The sequence below is a fragment of the Tachysurus vachellii genome, chromosome 26, assembly GCF_030014155.1.
Source record: "Tachysurus vachellii isolate PV-2020 chromosome 26, HZAU_Pvac_v1, whole genome shotgun sequence".
NCBI lineage: Eukaryota > Metazoa > Chordata > Actinopteri > Siluriformes > Bagridae > Tachysurus > Tachysurus vachellii.
In genome coordinates this window covers 12,676,014-12,698,392 of record NC_083485.1, presented here as the reverse complement: position 1 = coordinate 12,698,392, position 22,379 = coordinate 12,676,014, and the positions used below count along the sequence as shown (strand labels likewise).

At 38.7% G+C, this 22,379-nt stretch overlaps 2 protein-coding genes across 3 annotated transcripts; one reads left to right on the top strand and one right to left on the bottom strand.

Annotated features, from left to right (window-relative positions):
- Nucleotides 1-983: 983 nt before the first annotated feature.
- On the bottom strand, nucleotides 984-20,677 carry traf2b (Tnf receptor-associated factor 2b). Of its 2 annotated transcripts, none has more exons than XM_060863681.1 (11): nucleotides 20,546-20,677; nucleotides 10,497-10,700; nucleotides 9,440-9,518; nucleotides 9,158-9,256; nucleotides 6,844-7,005; nucleotides 6,404-6,478; nucleotides 6,072-6,146; nucleotides 5,070-5,405; nucleotides 4,226-4,403; nucleotides 3,294-3,442; nucleotides 984-2,595 (listed from the first exon to the last, which is right to left on the bottom strand). In XM_060863681.1, the coding sequence occupies exons 2-11, from the start codon at nucleotides 10,676-10,678 to the stop codon at nucleotides 2,377-2,379; spliced, it is 1,554 nt and encodes a 517-aa protein (XP_060719664.1). In that variant the 5' UTR covers nucleotides 10,679-10,700; nucleotides 20,546-20,677; the 3' UTR covers nucleotides 984-2,376. The 2 variants fall into 2 exon arrangements, with proteins under 2 accessions (XP_060719664.1, XP_060719666.1); XM_060863683.1 differs by lacking the exon at nucleotides 20,546-20,677 and adding an exon at nucleotides 14,809-14,921.
- On the top strand, nucleotides 14,443-21,542 carry coq4 (coenzyme Q4 homolog (S. cerevisiae)). The gene is made up of 7 exons (XM_060863684.1): nucleotides 14,443-14,906; nucleotides 15,688-15,834; nucleotides 16,685-16,781; nucleotides 17,641-17,743; nucleotides 17,834-17,963; nucleotides 18,155-18,248; nucleotides 20,582-21,542. The coding sequence occupies exons 1-7, from the start codon at nucleotides 14,855-14,857 to the stop codon at nucleotides 20,775-20,777; spliced, it is 819 nt and encodes a 272-aa protein (XP_060719667.1). The 5' UTR covers nucleotides 14,443-14,854; the 3' UTR covers nucleotides 20,778-21,542.
- The last annotated feature ends 837 nt before the right edge of the window (nucleotides 21,543-22,379 follow it).

The following is a 22,379-nucleotide window of genomic DNA, read 5'->3' as shown; positions in this document are numbered from 1 at the left end:
CGGGAATGCCGGAATTCCGATCGCTTAGAAAAGTAATAGCAACAAACTTCAGACCAGGGTCTACGACATATCCGAATTTGGTGCATGTGGCTCGAAAGCCCTAGGACGAGTTACTCTTGATAAATTTTTGTCTAAGAAGAAAATATAATAATAATAATAAATAATAATAATAATAATAAGCTTATAACGGATTTCAGAATGTTGGCTTCTACAAAGCCAACATAATAATAATAATAATAATAATAATAACTAGATTTGTAAAGTTCGTCACGACAAACTTTGATGTTGGCTTTGACAATGCAATTATTCGCAAAGGCCAGTGCTTTTTGGAGGCGAGTGGACATAAGGGTCAGTGTTACTTTTGGAAGCAAGTAAACAGAAAGCTAGGGTGCCAAAACATTTGGAGGTAAGTGGAGATGAGCATGTTACGGCATCAGAATACCTGTGAGGAAGTTCCCATCATTGTTGTGACTGTTTTGATATGTCACATGTCCATGTTGTAAAAAGTTTTTTGATTTTGCATATTTTGGGGGCGGGGCTGCGGGACAACCCGAAAGGCCAGTCGGTACACCAGTTTAAACCTTTGTTCAGAGTATCACCCTAAAGGAGCTGGCCGAGTTTGGTGTAGATAGTTCAAAAGCTTGCCGAGTTATAAACCTCCAAAGTTTATAATGGGAGTCTATGGGAAAAAAGGCCAGTTTGAGACACGGTACCGGAAGTACCGGTACTCAGATCGCTTAGAAAAGTAATAGCAACAAACTTCAGACCAGCGTCTACAACATATCCAAATTTGGTGCATGTGGCTCGAAAGCTCTAGGAGGAGTTACTCTTGATAAATTATTGTCTAAGCTTAAATAGGAAAACAGAATGTTGGCTTCTACAAAGCCAACATAATTAATAGGTTTTTTTCCCGCTCGTCACTCTCACTAGTCGAGGTGATTGAACTAGTTTGATGGTGGCTGTAATAAAAAGGATTAAACCACATATATATTTTTTTTATTTTTAATAAAAAAATAACACACAAATACAACATCTAGAGTGGGGATGTAGGGAAGTCACCAAAGTCACCAAAACTGTTACTTGCCCTTCAACAAGGCCTTAAACCCTCATTTACAAAGTTGTATATAAAATGAAATAAGATGCAAGTGACTCAAATGCAATTAAAGTAAATCTACAAAAGAACAAAACTTGCACAACATTCATACATGCATGATACACAACTATTATACACACTCAATTTAAATTCTAATATATTTCTATAGCGCTTTTAACAATGGACATTGTCTCAAAACAGCTTTACCGAACAAACATAAAACAAAAGGTAAACCCAACAACCCGGAAATACCACCTCGCACCACCTAAACTAACACAACACTTTCAATTAAATTCAATTCAATTCAAACTTATTCGTATAGCGCTTTTAACAATGGACATTGTCTCAAAGCAGCTGTACAGGACATAAGACAAAAGGCTATTATAAAGATTAAAATAATACAAAAAAATCAAAGATTAATGTTAGAGATATTTAAACGTGTTTGTATTTATCCCCAATGAGCAAGTATGAGGTGACTGAGGTGACTGTGGTGAGGAAAAATTCACATAGAGGGTTAGGAGGTCTCAAAAGTAAGGAACCTTAAGAGGAACCAGACTTAAAGGAGAACCTCATCCTCATCTGGAAGTGACTTGTGTTTTTCTGAGCCGTCATGTTTATATACACAGAGGATGGTTCACGTTCATAAGTATTTCCTACACTGCTTATAGTATGGAATTGTTATATTCATTCTACGTTAATAACAAAACACCATAATCCATCATTAACTAAAGGTTCTGATGTCAAAGCTAAATCAGTGTATAGTCTCATAAAACATGCACTTTATGAGAAACAAGACCAGATGTTAATAAAATCATCCTAATATCCTAGCATGCAGGTTAATTTTCTACAGGTTTGGAAATTCATTACATTTTTGCAGCTTCATTTATTAATTCTGCATCCGTGCAAAACCCAAGCCTGTATTAAACAAACAAAAAAAAGCCTTCTAGAACATCTAGAATGTGAAGTCTACAGTTTTAGCTTGAGCTCTGCAGTTAGCAAGTTTTCTGCAGTGCAATTTTCTTAGTGTCTTGCACCACACTTGATAATATATATAATTTATATAAAAACATCATATTATTAATAATCTAATGTTTACAATGTTTCATAAATATATCTATATGTATTTATATTTTTTAAAGCAGTTATAGAAGATACATTATCATAATTATAAATATTATCAGAAAGCCTTTCACAGGCTTTCTGATAATTATTATTAATATTATACGAGGGGGTATGTCATTAAAACAATGTCATTAAACCCTATATATTTTATAGAAAATTATTTAAAGTCCTGTGAGATCTACGATTGCTTTAATAAAAATCGTGTCGTCTCGGACATATGAGCTTTTTCCTGCCAGCTTGGCCAGTGGACAGAATAACGGGCAGCCGCTTGCTATGTTCATCTCACTGATGGGTCGTTGGAAGGACGTGGAGCTGATGTCAGGTCTGAAAGCATCGATGATGTGTTCCCGGTTATTCTGGTCTAGAAGCATCAGAGTTACCTGAAAGAAAGAAAATATAGACTCTCTGCTGAAACTGTGGAATTGTGTAGAGGCTGACTTCATAACACAGTTAATATTTTGTAAAATTATGTTGTACTTAATGCTACGGTCACAGATGCAGTGATGTAAAAACACCAAATCTCCTTTACTGAGGTGGCAAAAAAAAAAAAAGCTGATTTAGAAAGATTTTGTGCTGATAAACCTTTTTTTTTTTACACCGGAAACCAGTAGCAGGAACAGTGACATGGTGACTTTGTTTGTCCTGCAGTTTTACTTCTGATTTTTACAAAAATGTCAAGACTCAGTTACATTCGTTTGCTTTGTTAAGTAACACTTAATTCATTAATAATAACCTTGCTCCAGTCACTCCATTCAACTGTTTTAACCACGACTGGGAACGTTCATGCTTTCAGCTTTAATAAAAATAAAAGTTCAATTCATTTCTAAACGAGAAAGTACATGCTGTAGCTATAAGGCAGATAAATAGGAGTCAGAATGCTACGTCGTCCCGTAGAGCCGCTTTAAAACCACAGTGAGTGTAATTACTGAGGATCGTGGTGATGTAGTTTTTGGGTCACTTAACATGGAGAATGCAGTAAAACTGAAATCGATAATAATTGAGAATGACGGTCAAGTGAACGTAAAAGAAAATAAGGGCGGGCAGGAAGCAGGGGGGAAGGCGAAGAACATGCGCTCACCTTCTGGCTGAAGGGCCACTTGAGCAGAGCGTCGTATTTCCCTCTCATCACCACAAAGAACAGGGAGAGGTGAGTGTTTCTGCCGGAACCGTCTCCGTTCAGGTACAGCCTCAAACACATCTTATAGCCATACTTACTGGAGTAGAATGCTGCAACAAAGAAATGGTGAATAATTACAAAACAAATACTTTGCATTCACACAGAGATGCTGCATGACATTACTGAAGTCGGAACATCTTGTACTTTCATTATCGAGCGGTTTGTGAGCGTCTGACCTTCTGTGTGCGTGACGAGAAGTTGTTATTAATCAGAGATTGTTTGTGTAAAAATATTAGAGAGTCAGAAGGAGCTGGAGATGAGATGGCGAGTTGTTATTGCTTATAAATAACTTCGGCAGACCTTTGGTAAGGTTATCCTGATCCGGAGACGATCAGGCGTCGTGCATCTAGACTACGAATGATGAGGTTTTCCTTTTTTTCGGTTAGTGTGTGCGAATCGTGCTTATAACATCTCGATCGGGGAACATACTCATTTTCATAGTGCTAAGGATCACCTACAACATCCTGGCTTAAAGTGAAATTCAAACTACTCAAAGCAAAGCGTCTTGATTTGCGTCCACGGTGTGAACTCTCTCTTCTTGCCATGTAAATTTTATTCACGTTCAGTCTGAAAGCACCCCGCTTCACATGGTCCAAAAGAAAAGTACCAAAATGTTGTCACGGAAACCAGTATGAACCAGTTAAGGTTCATATTTTACAGACTTCAGGCCAAGACGCTGATCTTTTGAGATGCTTTGAAAGAAAAAGTTATCTTGCGACTGACGGTTTGTTAATGTTACAGTTAAAAGGAAAGGAAAAAAATAACAGCTACACTTATAGGTGTGAAAAAGCATTTGGTGTTTTTGCGAGTGGTTAATATGAGAAAGGAAGTACCTGGTGAGAACATGGCAGGCGCTCGTCCAGCCAGAGCGTCTTGTCTGCGACGGGTGAAATCGGAGATTTTCCAAATGAACACGCCGTCGAACGTACAAAACTGCAGCTCTCGCAAATTCTGTTCCGATTCAGCGAGTTGTAGATCTCGCATGGTTAACGTCCGCTCCAACTGACGCACCTGTACATAAACACACACAAACACACACACACACAAACAAACGTGTAAGAAACATTTTGATATCCATGGCATTACAGGAGATTGCTTAGTAATCTATAAAGTCAGTTATATGTTTTTATTCTGGGATGTACCTTACATCGTTTATATACCTTGTGTTATTTCTACAAAAAATAGAAACACCTGTTAGGATGAAGAAAAAAGGGTGAAAAGTTTGACAGAGACAGCTCTGGCTCTTCTGCCAATCATGAAAGCGCCTCGTATCAACACGCTGGATTTCAAAAAAAATAAGAATGGAACGGAAACTAAACTAAACCGAAAAGATTCTGCACGGAACCCGAAAGCAAACCGCTTAGATCTGTTGATGGCGCTGAAAAGTGTCTGCTTGGTGTTTCGATTTTTTTTTTTTAATTATTATTTTCTTTTTTAATACTTGCCTATTGTTACTATATAAAAATGTGTTGAAGCTCTTATACCAATTTTGATTAAATGTCGTTTCGAGTCTTTACCTATAGAAGTCAGGAGCGGCCAAAAATCACGATGAACATTCAGGATAAATCATCTCAGCTGCACGAAAAGAAAAGTCAAGCTTAACGAGCCGGCTTAGCAAAGCGGTCTCAGATTTGTTCGATGTTTACGGCCCTGTCTGCCCGAGTGGAAAGTCTGTACCTTGTTGGATAGGTTCTCGATCTTCTCCTGGTCGAGTCGGTGCTGGCGTCCAAGAGCTTCGAGCGTGAGAGCTGTGCGCTCCACCTCTCTGTTCAGCACGCACACAATGTTCTCCAGCGCTGTCATCTTCTGCTGCATGCAGAGGTCTCCGGATGTGGCCTGGGAGCCTGGAAGAGCCGTGTCTTCAGGGCCGCGGTACAGGCCGAAACCCGAGTCCTCCTGCCACTCTCCGGCTGCATCGGGTCGAAGGCGCACTGACGAGAGCATGGCCAGCATCAGGCGTAAGTGCTCGATCACACTGTTCTGTTCATGCTCCTGCTGCTTTCCGTTGTCCACCTGCAAGGTTAAAACAGTGATGGATGAAACGTGGAAAAAAGTATTTTATTTTATTATCCAGTCGGAACATATTTTGTAGCAAGTTTACTTGAGGAGTTCTCTCTCTCATCATCACGTTGCCAAATTTATATTTTCTGTAAAAACGTCCTGCTTTTTACATTTTAGTGGTGCTATTCTTTCAGTGACCAGTAGGTGGAGATTTACGAGAAGAAGAAGCGGAAGAGGAAGAGGAAGGCCATGTGTTCAGCATGTGCTCATTTTTCCCTAAAGTCTATTTATTCTTTTTTAAGTACTGTCATTTTTCCCTTAAATGATGGGGGGAAATTCATCACAGAGAAAATGATTCAACTCATGAGCAACAGTCTTGTTATTTTTAACATGTCATATTTCTAAAACGATTCTAAATGATCATTTATCACAAGTGGGGGCTTTTCCTAGCTCGGTTTAGTAACCAGGGCGAGTATTAAATGTAAATATGGAGTGTGGTTATAGCGAATGGGTTTCTGAAAACCTCTAGAACTTTCCAGAGCATGCTGAGCATTTCGTAGATGAAGAGAAAATGAAAATAAGAACAGAAGGAATGCGTGTTAGTTAGCTGATTAGATTAGATTAGGCCTTTTATCTCGGGATGTCTGCATGAATGCTTGATTGTGTGTTGACACGTACCACAGCTCTGCAGCCTATCTCGCTGTACTGGCAAGCCATCTTAGACTTGGCACACGATTTGCTATGCTCTTGAAACTGTAAAAAAGAAACCACAAAAAGAATATATTCATATAAGCTATAAAAGTGTGTAGGATTGTTCTTGGTGCAAGTATAATGTTACGTGCACCGGTGTATCGTGTTACACAGCATGCTTTGTTTACGGACACTGGGTCAGATAACAGCTGTGAACATTGTGTTCTTTCACATCCTGTACTTTTTTAGCACGCAGCGTGGTGAGAGCATGTGACTTTTCAGAAGGCCAAAAAGAACAAATGGTCGAAAGTTGTACTAACCTTTTCCCTTGGGATCTTCTTTTTACCGCAGTCTTTGCATTGCATTGGGAATTTTAGACAGATTTCATCATGAGCCTGAAATGGATACCAGAAAAAAAAAAAAAAAAAAGTTAATAAAAGATAAATAAAAGAAAGAAATAAAATACAGTTCATTTACTTCCTATAGACATTTTTAATAAAAAACCCCTTCTTTGAATCAGACACTTATCAAGTAAACCACAGAATGATTGCATCACCCTTTTATCAGAAAAACTATTGGGAAAGTTACTACTTGACAAACATCTTAGTGATGTAACATTCTTGGTAATTGAGATTTCCTAAGAGATAAAGTTAAAAGAAATATGGTGACATTTTGTACGAGTCTCCACTCAGAGCTCTCTCACTAGTTCATGTATTTTCCCCCATTTCAGTTTTTATTTCAGCAGACGTTCGCTGCTCACCTTGATATCTTTAAAGCTGAAGGAGACTTTGCAGTATTTGCAGTTAAGGTTTCGGGCTTCGCACTCTCTCTCGTTGTGCCGCTCTCTCTCGCTGAGAAGGATGACGACTTGACACGCGTCACACTTGACGCGCTCGAATTCACATCGGCCTTCGTGCTGACCCTGAAAGAAAAGCAGGACAGGATATGATAAAGAAAAACTCTTCTCAGGAAGGCTGCAGTTACTGAAACACTCAAACCAGCCCATCTGGCATCAACTATGCGGCAGTTAAAATCACAGGATTTCCTCATTCCTGTTTTATGTGAACATTAACTGAAGCTTCTAACTTGCACACAAACATTCTTTTAGTTAAATATATTAAAACCAGTTTGGTCAGGAGACTTTCATACAACAAAATATTCAAATCAGCAACTGAAATGAAAATAATTAGCCTGCAGGACACGTGAAGGCAACCAGAACGTCTGTCTGAACACATGTGACATCACAGCTCGGTGTAACATGCTCTAAGGAAAGAACTATCTGCCCTCTTCCACATCCATGAGCTCACTGATGCTCATGATTATGCAGGCTATTGCACAAAACTACCAACTACAAAAAAAAAAAACCTTTTTTTTTTATTTTTATTATAAAACTAACTTCTTAACACAGTGATCAATATTTGTCATCAACATTAGTGTAGAGTATCACCGAGGTTAGCTGGCTTGTTGCTAACACTCCGCTATTGTTGCTATGCTACATTTTCGGGTTGTGCATGATCTCCAGCATGCATGGAGTATTGAGACCAAACACTAGAACGACTAGCGTGGTCCACAGAGTAAAGATGGGCTTCATGCTTCTGACACTATACCAAGTAAAAAGAATGCATGGAATGCATGTAAGCCGCCTGGTTGCTTTTCTTCAGAAGTTCATGCAGACATTGGAGTATTATTTCCTCCTCCTTATATCATAGTACGAACTTCACAAGCTGTCCAGAGCTCAAGAACACATCTCAGCATGTAATTAGCTGATGAAGTGCCTGACAGCGTTTTACAAGAAAATCAACTGCTTTTCAGTTTCTGTCTGCTGCTGGTTTCAGGTTTTACTAGTCAGCGGTTTAACTTAACGTTTTCCTGAGTTGTCATAAACTTGCTCTTTTATGCTCTTTTCAAGAATTTTGCGCTATGAATGCGATTTGAACTTTAGCCTTGAAGGAATCTCATGAAAACACACAGACAGACTTATTAGAGGTCAAACCATTGGGAGTGTCTGTCTGAAACCAGTTTGAATTACAGGCTACACCTTAGAGCAACTCCCAAAAACAAACAGGAAGAACGGGATTCAGTTAAACGTTCATGTTTGCCATTGAAAGCTGTTCGAATAAAAGGTGCTAGAATCAACAGACGTACTACGATTAACCACACTGAACAGCAGAGCAGGTTAAAAGAGCACAAGCTGTAACTAGTATCTCTGGTTAATCATAGTTTCATATGTGTGGGTGTATATCTGTGTGGATGTGTGTGAAGTTAAAGGTTAATGCTTTGCAAGAACTCTGTTGAAAGTGCATTTTGCAATTCTGTTGCAGTATTAAGACAAGCTGGGGCGTGCTTAACCGGAAGTGTAAAAAAAAAAAAAAAAAAAGCAAAAGGAAAAAGCATTTCCATATTCAAATCCTAAACAAATTTACACCGAGCCCACACAAATGAGACCATTCATGGTGAATGGTCAACATTGCTGTAATAAAGTGCAGTCTTTATATCGGTGGAAAGTTCCTTCTTATCCCCTGCTGACTGGTGAGTACGAGTCTAGAGTTACTCAGTACAAACAAACCTGTTAATGTGTACAATGAGAAAAATGTGAAAGGAATTAACCAAATGAGTCAAATCCACTTCACCCACATTAGTCATACACTCACCCATGCTTTAATCTATATACAAACTTCTGGTATTTCCTGTATACATAGACATAGCAATCACGTACAGAACGTTTTATTTTGCTTCTGCTGTTTTTAAATTAGGATTTTGAAAACATGCTGTAATTAGTGATCAAGAGATTTGCATTCCCAAGTTACTTAGTCTGTGTGTGTGTGTGTGTGTGTGTGTGCGCGCACGCATGTGTGCGTGTGGGTGTGTGTGTGAGAGAGAGGTACTTTCCACGTTGACTAAGAGATTTGGGTACTTTCCACAACCCGCCCAACTCATTTCTCAGACCAGACACTAGGCCTTTTATTGAAAGCTTACTCTACCCACATATGCTACAATTCTAAGTACACGCAAAACACCCCAGCGGTTATCTAGTTTCACAGATCTTTTAGAGAATTTTCCTTCATTATATTTACCTCGTAATCTTTCAGAGTTCCTGACCAGGAACAGCCGTCATTCGGGCATTTGGCAGGCAAACTGTCGATTTCTCTTCGCGCTGCATTGTCTGGAAAAGCCTTCGGGAAAGAAAAAAAAAAAACAAAAAAAAACACGTTTTTATATTGAGCATCTTTTTCTCTGTGTGTGTGTATTTCCTGATTCATTCAGTGCACCGACCCTTGCACAGGCAGGGAGTTTTATGGTATAATAGGGAAACCGAAAGCTTTTCACCATTCAAAGACGAGGAATTGATCACTTACCACAGAAAAGTTGAGCATTGAGAGCTCTTCTTCAAAGATGCCTTCATCACGACAAGCTTCACAAGGGATTGGGCCAGAGCTGGGAACGATACCAGGGAAGAGAGTCTGAGTACAAGCATTCACATCTTAAAAAAGGTACCAAATACAGTTTAAATCCACAAACCACAAACGTTTAATACAGAAAACCACTGTTTTTGTGCATGCACATTTTGCAGAATGTAGAACACCAGTGCAGACTTGGCATGAATAGGTTTTCCTGTTCCCGCTCTATATTTTGTTTCCAGGCGTAATGAATACAGTGGTGTTTTCCCAACCTAATTTCTATATAAAAATATGCTTGTACCGCCCATGCAGACTTGTTTTGATGCAAGACATCATTTAACTCTGCATGCATGCGTTCTTATGGACTACAGTCCCGAAGGCAAATATGTAGTTATAGAAATGAAATCGGTCTGTGTAATAAAATGCTCATATTACAAGACGAAGATGTGAGCTTAGAATTATCTCTCGTTATAAATATTTTAACCGCTATAACCCCACCCTTTTTTATTTATTTTATATGCACTGCAGATTACTGCTTGCGCTGAAGGTTCTAAAAATTCCAAAACATGATAAAATCTGCTTGCACCATCACAAAATAGCCTTAAAGACTATGAGACACTCCAAAAACAAAGAGAAAAAACACCAATTATAGTACTTGTGTTTAAATAAAAAAAATTACAAAAAAAAACAAGTACGAAGGCAGAAGTTAAAAACGTTTTTTTTTTTTCTTCCCCCTAAAAGCAGAAGTTAGAAGTTTGTTGGTTCCCAGTTTCAGCTTTACTCAAGTTTCCATCCACTGCAACAACGGACAACAAATCAGTTTCTTCCATTTCTCAGTAAATTTTTAGCAGTGGATAGTGTCCAAGTTTACAGTTCAAAGATAAACACGGTCATTGTGACATGTTCGGTTACAGCCCAAGCTGGAGGAGATGTTTGTCTATGTAGGCGAAGGAAACGTAGATGGGAAATGGGGAAAAAAAAAGTCAAGAAGGAGGCCAGGAGCGGCTTCAAGTACCTGGTGAGTTGTTTAAAACAGAACACGCAGAAACGATGTCCACACTGCGCCTGGAAAGGTTTCCTCAGAACGTCCTTGCACTTTTGACACTGATATTTAAGTTCCATGGACACGGATAGGACCTGCCTGGATATACCTGGTAACGTTGAGTCCATCGAAGAAGGCAAAGATGGACGTGCCATTCCCTTCCATTTACCCTCAAAGCTAATGAGAAACAGAAAACAGGACAAAAATAAATAAAGTGGATTTTCTTTATTATGTCCACACACGAAAATTGACAAATAGAATTTCCCTTAAAAAGTACAAGGAAAAAGGAAAATTTAAATTTACACAATAGAGGGTTTTCTCCAGAGATGTTGCTATAAGAAAGATTCAAGCGGTCGCTGGAAAGACATGCCCTCACCCGGTTCCCATGCACTAAGGAACTCATTTCATAGGAAAATCGGATTTCCATGAAATCTAGATCGCTTTGAATCTTGCACAACCATCTTGAACAGTGAGCTAACCAGACTGAAAACGTGCGAAAATTAGCTAGATAGCAAAACTAGCTAAAGACGGATTTGGTGACACCAAATCGGAAGTATTTTTCGTGTCTTGCGTCGATTTCTGTAAGTAGTACTAATTAAGGGTTTCTATAATAAAAACTTCTATTTACAGGTCCTGAAAAGGAAACGCATCATTGTCTTACAGGAAAATTCACATCCTATGGCTTCCCAGACTAATCTTGCATAATTCGTGTCTTCTGGAAAGGGTTTACTACCTTATTTTTCATTGGGATTTCCCCCACAAGAGAGCAAACCAACAGGAGAGGGCAACAATAGCACGTAAAACAATACTGCAATAACTGACAATAGCCTGGTATCCGAAGATTGTTAAACTTCACTTAGCTGAAGGTCAAGTCCCTAATATAATATTTCTAGCAGGTGATAAGTTACCATCTGGTTACTAATTGTACTTCTGATGTTAGAGAAACGAAAGCCATAGTAGCAGAAGTGATACATGGGTAAAGAAACATGACAGTGTGCTATTAAAAGGAAATTAAGCAGAGAGAGAGCGTGAGAGATAGCAAGAGAGGGCATGGGAAGACGATTTCCCTCAGGGATGAATAACAATTTACTGGATTCCTTTTATACCACAGCAATTTGCCACTTAAACTTTTAATTCATGAACAGAAGCCTTTATTTTGTCACATATACATTACAGCATAGTGAAATTCTTTCTTTACATATCCCAACTTTGGAGGTTGGGGTCAGAGTGCAAGGTCATCCATGATACAGCACCACTGGAGCAGGGAGAATTAGGGGCCTTGCTCAAGGGCCCAACAGTACCAGCTTGGAGGTGCTCGGGCTTGAACCTTAATCCTCCAAACAACAGCCCAGAGCTTTAATCACTTGAGTCACCACTGCTTTCAAGAATCACATGCAAGTTTCACATGTTTCACAAATTCTATTTATTGTTGCATTCGGTAAATGGTTGTCAGAAATTTTATAACCACTATAAAAGCTTTCTTAAAGAAAATAAGTTACAGGAATCAGAGTGGTTACAGTGGTGTAAAAATAAGAGGAACATCTTTACTATTAAAATGTGCAGACACTGGAGACTCCTTCCAAAAATGCCAAATATTCTTAACCAAAGCTTTCTCATACCAATTATTCTACTTTTCTGTTTTGTTAAATAATGACACGATTATAAAAGTCGTTGTTTTATCTCGGCTAATTGCCGTCCAACGTCCAGCTCTCTGCCATCATACAATGGCTATTAACCCAGGGATGATAAAGGCTAGCATGTGCTTCCTACCAACACGTCACTTCCAGCTAATCACTTGGAGCAGTGGTCTGTACGCCCTCTTCCGCGTACATGATCTGAGAGTTTGCTGTGATTGGTTAGTGTCAGTGGTGCAAAAAGTCTCTTAACTGAAATGTGGAAACAATCGATTGAAACATAATGAGCTCTCCAGCAGAACATGAGATGTAATTTTAACAGGAAACAGAGCTCCAAAGTCGGTTAAAATGCCCGGCTTCTGTGTCCTCTTTCTCAGGCACCGCAGATCATGGTTGCATGTTTCTGAAATTTTGAAAGCTACTGAAAAATGCTTTAACTTATGTAGTGTGCTAATGGATGCCTTTAACTTACAAGTGTGCTGGCTGTTGTGATCTAGAACTATTGGCCCAAGCGTGCACACATTATATTTTACCTCTTGCACAGGCCAGGACCTCTCATTTAAAAACAACCCCAACTGCATTATTGAGAGATCGCATTTATGCTGAGATTTCATGTCATAACCTTCTTCAGGCTAACTGTATGAGCAAGAACAGAACTTGCTTCTGAGTAAAGAGAAGCAGCGGTGGGATTTATGAATCACAGGTTTACTTTGTTGTGGAATGATCTCCCACAATCCTCTGCATGCATTTGTCATAGAGAGCCTTTGATGTAAAAAGTCACTTGCTCACAAGCTACATTAAAAGAGTGTCTTTAATTAACTTAAATGAGTTGCATGCCTTCGCAAGTCCGATAAACGCTAGTTTGGTAGTTTAAATTGGCTCTTAAGAACCTTTTATGTTCTGAAAAACAAAAACAGGGAGAACTAGAAAGATGTTTTATTTCATTATAAAACACAAATGTTTTCTGCTTCATGTTTTTTTTTTTTGTTGTGGGATTGGTTTATTTAATTTTTTAAACCGTTCAACGTTTTAAAGTCTTTTTATCCATATGTTCTTTCATTTGGGTCATTGCTTTAATTACCCTCAGCACCACCATCAGGTTTACGATTCACGTTGCTAGAAACCCAAAGAATTCTCATTTTACAAAACAAATGGTTGCCCAGCAATATGACAGACAAACAGAATAAAGTAAAGATGTGTTACAACTTAACTTCAAGATGAACATTTATCATTTGCTAAAAAAAAAAAAAAAAAATTATGTATATATGTACACCCTAAGCAAAGATGAACAAGCATGAATAATGCAAATATTTGCCTGTTATTGAGGTGTAAAAGATGACCCAACATACCATCCTATCCTTTGAGGTTATGGAGGTTGTCTATTACATTGTCTATTACAATAGACATTTTTATCCCTGACTATCAAGCTGCTTATCTGTTGTTTAGTAACCGGTCAAACAAAAAGAAATTAAATAAAAATGATCTAACAACCTAAAACCTCTGGCCTGCTGTGTTTCAGTGTATTATTTGTATATAATTATTAATTTCACATAAAAAGCTGCATTTTTTGTCTAAATAACTTTAAGATCCAAAAAAAAAAAAAAAAAAAGATTTTGTAGCCACTAAACACATAGTACTGATATTAAGAATTAAACAAACTAGAAACTGATCAAAGTTATGACTGTAGGCAAACTGCTGTGGTATAAGAGGAATAAAACAATTAGTTATTGATTAATTCCCTGTAAGAGCATGTTCTGTCAAAAAAAAAGATGACAAATGAACACTGATGTCGTTTAGGTCATTTTTCACCCCATGTAGCTTAGTAATAATAATCAGTTTAGCTTGTGTTGTTATAAATACACAGACTTAACCATCCAGTTGTACCTGGAACTAAGGTGTGTGTGTGTGTGTATGTGGTTGGTTCAACAGAATAATAAGGTTAAAAGCTTCAGGAACTTTTTACCTTATAAAAAGTGAATTTGTGTTTCAGGACAGACAGGGGAAAAAAAGCACAATATGGGCTTAAGATTTTCTCTTATTACCATTTATTAGTCACAGAACAAGATTAAAAGAATGCTAGCACTTTAGCAAACGCCTCATAATTTATATAATGCACATTTGGTGCAGACCTTGATAAAAGGGTTTTTAACATTTTTAACAGTACAGCCATAAAAAAAAGTGTCTAGATAATATAGCAGAAAACGTATATGATGAATATGAACACAATAAACGCGAAAATAACTACTGCAGACAGTTGTAAACAAGGCTACGTTTGCTAACGCTTGCTCATTTCCAGCTGACCTTTAAACTAAACGCAAACAAACGTTTAACTAATCTTCCAGACAGAATATAAGTAATAAGTCAAAAGACAAGATCACTCCATGATTAGGTATGTTATATAATCAAACAGTACACGATCAGTATGGAAACACACCATGGACACCATGGCCTGGATTTTTGTTCAAGACAAAACAACCAGCAATAAAAACAACAAGAAAGCTAAAGTGCTAACAACCTTGCAGTGCCACGCACGCATGGGGCGACTTCATGCTACCTAACCATAGTGCTAAAAAGCTCTGAATACGACAAGTTCACTGGAACAGAAAGTAAAAAAACGAAAATCTACTAAGAAGCTCCTCAGAAAGACTCACCCAATTGTGCAGGCAAGACTCGACGTCTCGCTTTATACGAGTGAGGATGGGTTCCTTTGCTAGGATGTATCGCGCTAGCAAATGGGCGTATAGTGAAGGTGAGAGGCTTGCTTTTATACTTTCGTGTTGCAAATCAGCTTATAGGTTTGTTATATACGTGTGTGGGTGTGTATAATATTCACACATACATACATCTATATACATGTATTTTCTTTAGTTTCTTTTACTGTACAGTGTACTGGGGTTTAAGAATGGGATTGGATTTTCTCATATTCTCTCAGTCAAATAAATAATGCTACTATTTATTAATTTATTATTTATTCGTATAAATAATTCGTAATTTAATTTGTCGTATATACACTACGATTACACACACACACATATATATATATATATATATATATATACGTGTATATATATATATATATAGTATATATATATATATATATATATATATATATATATACACGTATATATATATATATATACGTGTATATATATATATATAGCTTATATACACACACCTATATATTTTCAGTAGCTAACTGTGAAGCTTATATATTCAGACGTGATGATGTCATATCCGTATAAATGTACACAGTTACAGAATTACAGAAGAGTCTTGCATATGTGATTGTCATGATGTTTTAAAAAGTCTTCCAAATTCCACAAGCTTACGGAATGTGTCACGAGTTTCACTTGTATAAGTCACATCTTATTTATTTGTTGTTTTGTTTGTGATGATTTTTTTCATTGTCAGTCATATGATTTGACTGCTTGGATGAGTATAAAGCTTGTAGATACCTCAGTATCTCACAAACAATACCTCACAAATTACCACTAGAGTCGTTTTCTAATGTAAAAATCTCCATGTTTTAGTGTGGATCAGGAAGCAGCATTCGTTCAACCCGGATTCAGCCCTCTACGGCCGATCGTATCCGGGTCATATTCAGACAAATGGCATTCAAAAAGCCCTCCTGGCCGTGGGGTCTGGAGTCGCTGCTCTGCAAAACCCTTATAGGCATGGTGAGGCTCCACTTCAGACATTTCATTTCAACAGATGACTTTACAATACAACAATCTATATGCAGAAAAGTTCGAACTTTCCACTCAACCAAGGGGAAATTTATTTCATCTCTATCAACGACCCAGTTTAAAAGGCCAAGTTATTCATACCCCTAAAGCACTTTAAAAATTCAACAAGTCATCCTTTATTGTTCTCAAGACCTTATGACCACACGTCCTACATTTTTCTTTTATATATCAGCATGGGAAAATGACGTGTCTGGCTATGAATGTCTGAGAAAGAAAAACATTTGCCATTGTATTGAGTATTAAGTATTGTATTAAGACCAACAGGCATTTCTAGAGGTGGAGCTAAACCTAGCCAGTATTGCAAGTCCAAAATAAAAAGTCCGACAGAAGATTGCGTCTAGCATTTTATGTGTTCTCTGGTTAGATTAAACCATAATACTACTTTCTGACCAAAATGATCAAAGCTATGTATGAAGAAAAAAGAGTGTAAAGCATGGTGGTGGTAGCATCATGTTGCAGGGGAAACTAGATGTTGGATGGTAGATGGAATCATGGCACAACAGTGATCCTAAGCACACCTCTAAAGTTCAAAGGTTCAAAGATAACAAAGTGGAAGTATCAGTGTGGTCATCATAAAGCCCTGCTCAGAATGCCACAGGAAAATGTTTGGATTAAACAGACAAAGTATGTCTAAGAATGTCAATAGGATTGGGCAACAAATCCAGCAAAAGTATTGTATTACAGCAAAAGTATTAAAGCAAGAAGATTGTGTAAGTGTTTGATTTAATAAATAACTTATATAATAATTAATATAATAATTACTTATTTTGTGTTCACACAGACATGGTGGCAGTGCTGGGTGAAACTACAGGACATCTCGCATTGTTAAAACTAAAGCACAGGATGAGTATCGACCCTGAAGGTCACACCATTCTAACGTAGGGAAGCTTTCAGTATTCTCGCTTTAACTCATATTAAATGTCTTTCTGAACACTTTCTCAAACATTTATACTAGAGATGAGCCGGATACTCGGCTGAAACGAGTATCCGGTACGGATAAAGCACTTCTGGCGAGTACGAGTATTATATGAGTAATACGAGTCAATATCTGTGCTCGGATTGAATGAAAATTAGGGATGAGGGAGTACAGCATTATCTGTATCTGTATCTGTTAACCATATGAAATATCTGTATCTGTATCTGTACTCGGAGTGGGTGGGGCCTAATCAGGAAGTAGGCGGGGCTTGTCTTGAAATGGGAGGGGGAAAATGGGGAAATGGGGAAAAAAAATAAAAAAAATCACACGATCATAAAAAAGTTAAAAAAGAAAGTTATGTTGTTCATTACATTTTACTTCATAATTGCACTGCATTGTTTTGTTTTCATTGTTGCAAAACTTGTTCTGTAATATAGTTCGTTTGCTATCGTGATCAAAACCATTGATCTGAAGCTCAATCCTGATGCTGTCCTGTAAATATTTTTCTAATCAGCAATAAATATAACAATTTCTGATCAACCCATATCAATTGCATGCGTAAAATAACATACTGGTTAAAGCCCCGCCCATTTCAGGGTTAGGCCCCACCCACTCCAAGTACAGATACAGATACAGATAATTCATATGGTTAACAGATACAGATACAGATAATGCTGTACTCGCTCATCCCTAATTTATACACAACTTAGTCAGTTGTTAGGCCTAATATATCATATTCACCTATCCAAACATACTGTATAGCCATTAAATTGGAGTTAGTTCCTTATTTATTATTGCATCATTGGTTAAAATTTCCCCAGAGAGCGACCGAGGATACGCCTGTCAACACTGGACCATTCCCGGATGTCAACACTTCCAGCTGGCTCATTGGGGAGGGAATATCTGCGTTTCCTGGAGGATAATGTAAATGAGCTAATATTATGCTGTGGCCGTTTTTAATATATTTTGGATGCATTTCGTGAACCGGAAATGAGTTTTATTCTTCTTTTGCAGAACGTGACACCAGACACACGTGCAGATGTTAAATTCGTTGATGACGAAGAGCTAGCGTATGTCATGCAGCGCTATCGAGAAGTGCATGATTTAGTACATACAATTCTAGGAATGCCTACTAATATGCTTGGTGAGTTGGCCAGTCTTTATGGTTCTTGTAATTGTTTATTGCTTCTGAATATATTACACATGGACCCTGTAATAAGGTTCTAGGTGTCAAACAGAAGAACCTTGTAGCTTCGAGGGGTTAGATACTAAGATCATGTTTCATTTTGTATATTAGTTTATTAAAGGAGCATTAATAGGAGTCCCCTATTGTAGGAGAAGTAGCTGTTAAATGGTTCGAGGCTGTTCAGACGGGTCTGCCCATGTGCATTATGGGAGCAGTCCTTGGTCCACTCCGGCTATCAAAGAGGTAAGAGTCATAGCGCAACCGAATTCTACTTGTACTTGAAAGTGAAAACATCAAAAGTCCCTAAAACCCTCAGAGTAAACAAGGTGACAGAATGTTTGTGATTGGTAACTCGTGTTAGCATCTTTTGTAAATTGTTTTGTATTGTTATGCAAAATGCATGAAGGTTGACAGCTTTTGTGTTAATAATAATAAGACTGTGATTGTCTAGATGATAAGTAACGAATAAAACACAACAGACCATGATGTTATACAAAAAAGTGTGGGGGGGTTGATTTTTCCCCAGGCTTATACCTCAACAATTTGCCAACAGTTATAGTGTTTAATTTCTTAATGATCAGCAAAACATTGTTATATCACACTAGCCGAAGGTTATTTTTTTTATGAGTTAATGATAAATGGACTTTGAGTGGAGCCTCAAATAATCCATCCATCCATCCATCCATCCATCCATTTTCTACCGCTTATCCGGGGCCGGGTCGTGGGGGCAGCAGTCTAAGCAGGGACGCCCAGACTTCCCTCTCCCCAGACACTTCCTCCAGCTCTTCCGGGGGAATACTGAGGCGTTCCCAGGCCAGCCAAGAGACACAGTCCCTCCAGCGTGTCCTAGGTCTTCCCCGGGGCCTCCTCCCGGTTGGACATGCCCGGAACACCTCCCCAGGGAGGCATCCAGGAGGCATCCGGAACAGATGCCCGAGCCACCTCAGCTGACTCCTCTCGATGTGGAGGAGCAGCGGCTCCACTCTGAGCTCCTCCCGAGTGACCGAGCTCCTCACCCTATCTCTAAGGGAGCGCCCAGCCACCCTGTGGAGGAAACTCATTTTGGCTGCCTGTATCCGGGATCTTGTCCTTTCGGTCATGACCCAAAGCTCATGACCATAGGTGAGAGTAGGGACGTAGGTCGACTGGTAAATAGAGAGCTTCGCCTTGCGAGAGCCTCAAATAAAGAAGAAATAAATGAACTGAAGAACTGAATTTGGGGGGCACGGTGGCTTAGTGGTTAGCACGTTTGCCTCACACCTCCAGGGTTGGGGTTCAATTCCCGCCTCCGCCTTGTGTGTGTGGAGTTTGCATGTTCTCCCCGTGCCTCGGGGGTTTCCTCCCCCGGTCCAAAGACATGGATAGTAGGTCGATTGGCATCTCTGGAAAATTGTCCGTAGTGTGTGATTGCGTGAGTGAATGAGAGTGTGTGTGTGTGTGCCCTGCGATGGGTTGGCACTCCGTCCAGGGTGTATCCTGCCTTGATGCCCGATGACGCCAGAGATAGGCACAGGCTCCCCGTGACCCGAGGTAGTTCGGATAAGCGGTAGGAAATGAATGAAAGAACTGAATGTAGGAATTGACGTTTCAATGAATATTTATATAATGGAATAAAAAATTTTCTGTTATATGTAAGACATTTGCTGTCAGTAGAGAAACAATAGGAAGAACTGTTGTACTGCAATAGATTTAGAATAGTCTATTGTGTCATTACATTATTGTCTGTCCTTCCTCTGGAAATTTCTCAGGTAGTTTTATACACGTTTACAATAAACGACAACCGTTATAGCCATTGTTAACGAACTGGCTTCCTTTGTGATCAGTTTTGCAGTTTACACCTACACCAAATTCAGAAGGTGTGGACATCTTTTCTTTAACAGCAGCTCTGACAATAGTATCATAATTCGAATCACAGACTTGTATCAATGTGCTTGTTCTATTGCGTCATTGCCTCTCACTCACAAGGACTCCTATGGCACAAGGTCCACAATATTCTGAGCCAAAAATAACGAGATTTTAAAATTTTGACATTGAATTCCATTGATATGGTGAGGTTTTGTGCAGAGAGGTTTATTTAACATTGACAGAAGCAGTCAACAGTGGTAGTAATTTGAAAAACATTTTTTATATATTATTATTAACTGCAGGAGAAGAGGCTGGTGAAAAAAGGAAGCTAACATTATATTCTCTTGTAACTTCCACTTGTCAATATAAACCGTATAACAATATAAACTGAATTTGTAAACGTTAACGGATTGCTGAGGTAAATGAGGAACAAACACGTCAGGACGCATTGTTATAGGTAAATATTAAACTTTCAGTTTATGACATCACACCACACCCCATCTTTTAATGTTTTCCATCAGCAGCATCTCAGATGGTTTTACACTAGTGATCTAGAAGATTTCTATGTAGAGCCTATATGTAGGTGTGTTCATACCTAAAAGGTTTGTTAAACACTTGAACAATGCATGGGATGTAATTCAAACTCAAGAATTGTCATGCAATCATCATGCAAACATTGTAGATATAAAACTAACCTTAATCCTGACCCATTTGTTCTGTCTCTGACTCAGTCGCATGCAGAAGCTGGTGAGGTCTCTCGGGCCGTGGGCTTTGCGAAACGGCAGTCGCGCACGCTGCATGTTGAGCGTTTTCTATGAGCGCCGCTGGGATCAGAACCTGGAGGAGCTCCGAAAGGAGCTGAACATCGAGCCACCACCTCTCATCATGCCTACAAAGAGCAAGAGAACAGCCTCAGAGCAATCCTAGCAGACTTTCTGTATTAATGATGGAAAGATTACTGTTTGAGAAGAGGGTATCCATGTCTGAGTCACCAGCGTGAATGCTGTAATTATTTTATTAAACTCAGAGAGTATTTTTATGATCATTTACTGTGAGAAGTTGGATTAGAGTGATCAGATGATTGCAGTGTCTATAAGTCTTGGTTCTACTATTAGGACTGTTTCAGGTGGAAGAGAGAAATGAGAACCTGCAGTTTGGTAATCAGCTTAATTGTTATAGCCTGTAAGGTCTGAGTTTGTAATGGATTCCACATACTGTATTGCTGTAGTATCATTGGAATGTTGTGTGCCTTTGGAGGTCCGTTTCCTGTTTCCTGATTGTAAAATAAATGTACAAACCCTATTTACACTATTTAGAGGAAATGTTCGAGACTGTGTACTATTCTAGTTTTCCCCAGACAGATAAGATCAAGATATACTGTAATAAAACAGTAAGTAATAGTCACAGTAATAGTTTTGTATGTGTATGGTGCGATTAAGTACAATTAGCAAGAGGTGCTTAAAGGTGCATTAAGTAAGATGGGTAGAAAAAAAGTCAGTTAAATGGGTGGAGTTGAAAGGAATTAAATGCACACAATGTACACAAACCACCCCAACTAGAGTTAAATCACTGCATGCTAACTAACCAGAGTTACCAATAACAAGGGCTGGACTTCGTTTTCAGGTGCATTTGTGTTTTGAACTACTTAAAAACCAGGTTATAACCCAATAAACATAAGACTTCTAATAATGAGTGAAGATGATGTGAAGGGCCATTTGTGCATGTCTAAAAACGATCGTCATGATGCTAGTTCAGTTATAAACAAACATTTCCGGACCAGAAATTCATTCATTCATTCATTTTCTACCGTTATTCTCGGGTCACGGGGAGCCGGTGGCGTCTCAGGCGTCATTGGGCATCAAGGCAGGTTCTCAGCTCTCAGTTCTCAGTTGAGGTTCTCAGCTCTGCTGTATGGGTTAGAGACGGTAGCAATGAGGAAAAGACATGAGGTAGAGATGGAGGTAGCAGAGATGAGGATGTTGAGGTTCTCAGCTCTGCTGTATGCATTAGAGACTGTAGCAATGAGGAAAAGACATGAGGTAGAGATGGAGGTAGCAGAGATGAGGATGTTGAGGTTCTCTTTAGGAGTGACGAGGATGGACAGGATTAGGAACCAGCACATCAGAGAGACAGCTCAGGTTGGCTGTTTTGGGAACAAGGTCAGAGAGGATAGATTGAGTTTGTTTGGACATGTACAGAGGAAGGAGATGGTCCTTCTACTGGTAGAAGGATGCTGGAGATGGAGCTGCCAAGTAAGAGGTCAAGAGGAAGGAAATAGAGGAGATATGGATGTGTTAAAAGAGGACATGAGTAAGAAGATGCCGAGAATAGAGTTAGGTGGAAACAGATCATTCACTGTGGCGCCTCCTTATGGGAAAGGCTGGAAGTATAAAATCAAAACTCTTTACCGCGCATGCGTGCACAAGGTCACATGAAAAACTTCAATATCCACGTACAAAGTGTAAACACTGCAATATTAAATAATCACAATTCATAATGTTCAAAAGTCTATTTCTATGAATAATATCT

Bases quoted from the DNA above. Each gene is read 5' to 3' on its own strand.
- traf2b (XM_060863681.1), bottom strand. From the start codon at position 10,678: ATGGCACGTCCATCTTTGCCTTCTTCGATGGACTCAACGTTACCAGGT. The intron at 9,257-9,439 runs GTAAGTGATCAA...TCTTTCCCGAAG, and splicing joins CAATGCTCAACTTTTCTGTG to GCTTTTCCAGACAATGCAGC. The intron at 2,596-3,293 runs GTGAGCGCATGT...TCTTTCTTTCAG, and splicing joins AGTGGCCCTTCAGCCAGAAG to GTAACTCTGATGCTTCTAGA.
- coq4 (XM_060863684.1), top strand. From the start codon at position 14,855: ATGGGTTCCTTTGCTAGGATGTATCGCGCTAGCAAATGGGCGTATAGT. The intron at 14,907-15,687 runs GTGAGAGGCTTG...TCCATGTTTTAG, and splicing joins CAAATGGGCGTATAGTGAAG to TGTGGATCAGGAAGCAGCAT. The intron at 17,964-18,154 runs GTGAGTTGGCCA...CCCCTATTGTAG, and splicing joins AATGCCTACTAATATGCTTG to GAGAAGTAGCTGTTAAATGG.